Source organism: Aristolochia californica, unplaced genomic scaffold, assembly GCF_029961685.1.
Source record: "Aristolochia californica isolate CCGP_79_NKW_82.1479 unplaced genomic scaffold, dmAriCali1.0.hap1 SCAF_8, whole genome shotgun sequence".
Taxonomy (NCBI): domain Eukaryota; kingdom Viridiplantae; phylum Streptophyta; class Magnoliopsida; order Piperales; family Aristolochiaceae; genus Aristolochia; species Aristolochia californica.
This window is the reverse complement of record NW_027182279.1, coordinates 9900484-9903994: the sequence shown is the minus strand read 5'-3', so window position 1 is coordinate 9903994 and position 3511 is coordinate 9900484. Positions and strand designations below refer to the sequence as shown.

General features: G+C 46.2%; 1 protein-coding gene across 1 annotated transcript; it reads left to right on the top strand.

The window, feature by feature from the left end:
- Positions 1 to 238: 238 nt before the first annotated feature.
- LOC137938293 (uncharacterized) lies at positions 239 to 3123 on the top strand. Its single transcript, XM_068783275.1, has 5 exons — positions 239 to 350; positions 441 to 868; positions 1244 to 1457; positions 2386 to 2457; positions 2591 to 3123. The coding sequence occupies exons 1-5, from the start codon at positions 239 to 241 to the stop codon at positions 3121 to 3123; spliced, it is 1359 nt and encodes a 452-aa protein (XP_068639376.1).
- Positions 3124 to 3511: the final 388 nt, after the last annotated feature.

The following is a 3511-nucleotide window of genomic DNA, read 5'->3' as shown; positions in this document are numbered from 1 at the left end:
GACGGCAGCCCAGCACCTGCAGTTACAGATTCCTCCCCATCTGACAGCCACAATCTCAGTGGCCAATGGGGAGAAGGTTCCTAGCTACAGAATCAGCAAGGTGGTAAATTTTACTATTGGCACTACTTTGTTTCATGCTGAATTTTTTGTTATTCCTCTGGCTGGTTTTGACATGGTGTTGGGAATCAAATGGTTACAAACGTTGGGACCCATTTTGTGGGACTTTTCTGCATTGACAATGAGTTTTGTCCTACGTGGTAGCCAAGTGCTCCTACAAGGAAGTCAGACAGAAACACAGCAGCACATTCATTCTCTGATTGCCCCGGATAATTCAGCAGGCAGTATTGATGGTCTTATTGATGAGTTCTCTGACCTTTTCTATGAGCCTACGGGGCTCCCTCCGCTCAGATAGTGTGATCACCATATATGTTTGAATCCAGGGTCAGATGTGGTAGATGTTCGTTCGTATCGGTATCCTCACCTCCAGAAAGATGAGATTGAAAGACAGTGTCAGGCGATGCTACAACAAGGCCTTATTCGCAACAGTAGGTCCCCCTTCTTTTCACCAATTCTGCTCATGAAGAAACATGATGGGACTTGGCGCTTTTGTGTTGATTATCGTGAATTGAACGCACTGACAGTGAAAGACAAATTTCCCATTCCAGTGGTGGAGGAGCTCCTCAATGAGCTACATAGATCATGGGTCTTCACAAAATTAGACTTACGGTCATGGTATCATCAGATTCGCATGCATCCAGTAGATATTGAAAAGACGGCGTTCCGAACACATCACGACCACTTTGAATTTATGGTCATGCCTTTTGGGCTATCAAATGCTCCTTCTACTTTCCAAGTGCTGATGAATGAGGTATTGAGCTCTTACCTTCAGAAATTCATACTTGTTTTTTTTTTATGATATACTCATATATAGAAAATCTCGAGATGAGCACTTAGCACATTTGAGAATTGTATTTGATTTATTGCGAGCACACCAATTATATTTGAAGAAGTCCAAATGCTCCTTTTGGGCATCTCATGTTGCTTACCTGGGCCACATTATTTCCCATGAGGGGGTCACTGTTGATCCCGAGAAGATTCAGTCCATTAGTGAGTGGCACAGCCTTAGTCTTGCTTAACAGTACGCAGATTCTTGGGTTTGGCAGGCTATTAGCAGAAATTTATTTGGAGTTTTGGTCCGTTGGTAGCACCTTTGACAAACCTCCTTAAAAAGAATTCCTTCCAGTGGAACGAGGACGCTTCCATGGCATTTGATGCACTCAAGAATGCTCTTGCATCTACACCGGTGTTACAACTTCCAAATTTTGATGACTTGTTTGTGAGAGAATGTGATGCTTCTGGTGGGGGCATTGGGGCCGTGTTGCATCAGAACTCCCACCCCATTGCTAATTTCAGTAGACAGTTGGCCTCTCGTTATCAGAAACTAGCTGCATATGAACGTGAGTGGATCGGGTTGACCAAGGCGGTCCAACACTAGCGGCCGTATTTATGGGGACGTACTTTTCTCATTGGCACTAATCATTATAGTCTCAAGTTCTTACTTGAGCAGCGTCTCACGACGTCACCACATCAGCATTGGATTAGTAAGTTGATGGGCTTTGATTTCTCAGTGGAGTATCGTGCGGTTAGATTAAACAAGGCAGCGGATGCCTTGTCCAGACATTTTGAACATCAATAGCTCGTTTATGCCATCAGCCAGCCGCATTTTCTCATTCTAGACATGGTCTGTGATGCGCATGCCACACTTCCAGCACTACAAGAGTTGCACCACAAAATTTCCAATGGGTAGATGGATTCTAATTGGTCCATTCAGGATTCACTAATTTGCTATAAGCAACGGATTTACCTTTCGACCATGTCCGAATTGATTCCAGCCATTCTCTCGGCTTATCATGATTCAAGTTCTTACTTGAGCAGCGTCTCACGACGTCACCACAGCAGCATTGGATTAGTAAGTTGATGGGCTTTGATTTCTCAGTGGAGTATCGTGCGGTTAGATTAAACAAGGCAGCGGATGCCTTGTCCAAACATTTTGAACATCAATAGCTCGTTTATGCCATCAGCCAGCCGCGTTTTCTCATTCTAGACATGGTCTGTGATGCGCATGCCACACTTCCAGCACTACAAGAGTTGCACCGCAAATTTTCCAATGGGGAGATGGATTCTAATTGGTCCATTCAGGATTCACTAATTTGCTATAAGCAGCGGATTTACCTTCCGACCACGTCCGAATTGATTCCAGCCATTCTCTCGGCTTATCATGATTCTACCCATGAGGGGTTATAGAAGACGTTGTGGCATCTTTGGGCGGATTTTTATTGGCCGGCTATGAAGTCCTCCATTACTACATATGTCTCCAATTATCAGGTATGTCAAAGGAACAAATTAGATCATTTGAGTCCTACAGGTCTTCTCCAACCTCTCGCTCTCCCTACTCAGGTATGGGCAGATATTTCAATGGACTTCATGGAGGGTTTTCCCCCCTCAGTCGGGAAGTCTTTTTTGTTTGTGGTGGTTGATCGCTTCTCCAAGTATGGTCATTTTATCCTGATGGCTCACCCCTACATGGCAGCTTGCGTGGCTCAGACCTTCTTGGAGCATATTGTACGCTTACATGGCATTCTTGAATCTATTGTGAGTGACCAAAACGCGGTTTTCATGAGTACTTTCTGGAGGGAACTGTTTCGACTGAGTGGAACGCAATTGAAATTTTCCTCCGCATATCACCCTCAGACGGATGGCCAACCCGAGGTGGTTAATCGGACCATCGAGATGTATCTCCGGTGCTTAGTGGGAGATCAACCAAAACAGTGGGTTCAATGGCTACCCTGGGCAGAATACTATTATAACACTTCATTCCACTCGGCCTTGCAGTCCTCTCCTTTCCGGGTTCTTTATGGGAGGGACCCCCCGAGGCTTCTCTCTTATACCAGAGGCACCACTCGCGTGGATGCCATTGATGAGGCACTCATGGATCAAGATCAGCTATTGAAGACATTTGCAGACCGGCTACAAAAGGCTCAGGACCGGATGATTACGGCTTACAACAAGGGCCACCGGGATGTCTCATACTCTGTTGGGGACTATGTGTGGCTATGTCTCTGACAATACCGACAACACTCTCTCACCGGGCCAGCACACCATAAGCTATCCCCCAAGTACTTTGGGCCCTTTGCCATTATTCGACGCGTCGGGTAGATGGCGTATCAACTAAAATTGCCGGACACAACAAAGCTGCATGATGTGCTTCATGTCTCACTACTGAAACCTCACAAGGGGCCAGCCCCTTCTTCTCCACCGTTCCTTCCTCCAGTGGACAATGGTCACATCATTCTGACACCCTACGTGGTGTTACGGGAGTGTGTGACGAATGACCAGTGGGACATCCTCGTGCAGTGGACCGCTACAGACCCCGAGGCAGCGACATGGGAGCGGTTCGAGACCTTCAAACAGGTCTATCCAGCTTACAAGCTTGAGGAAAAGCTTTTTCTCC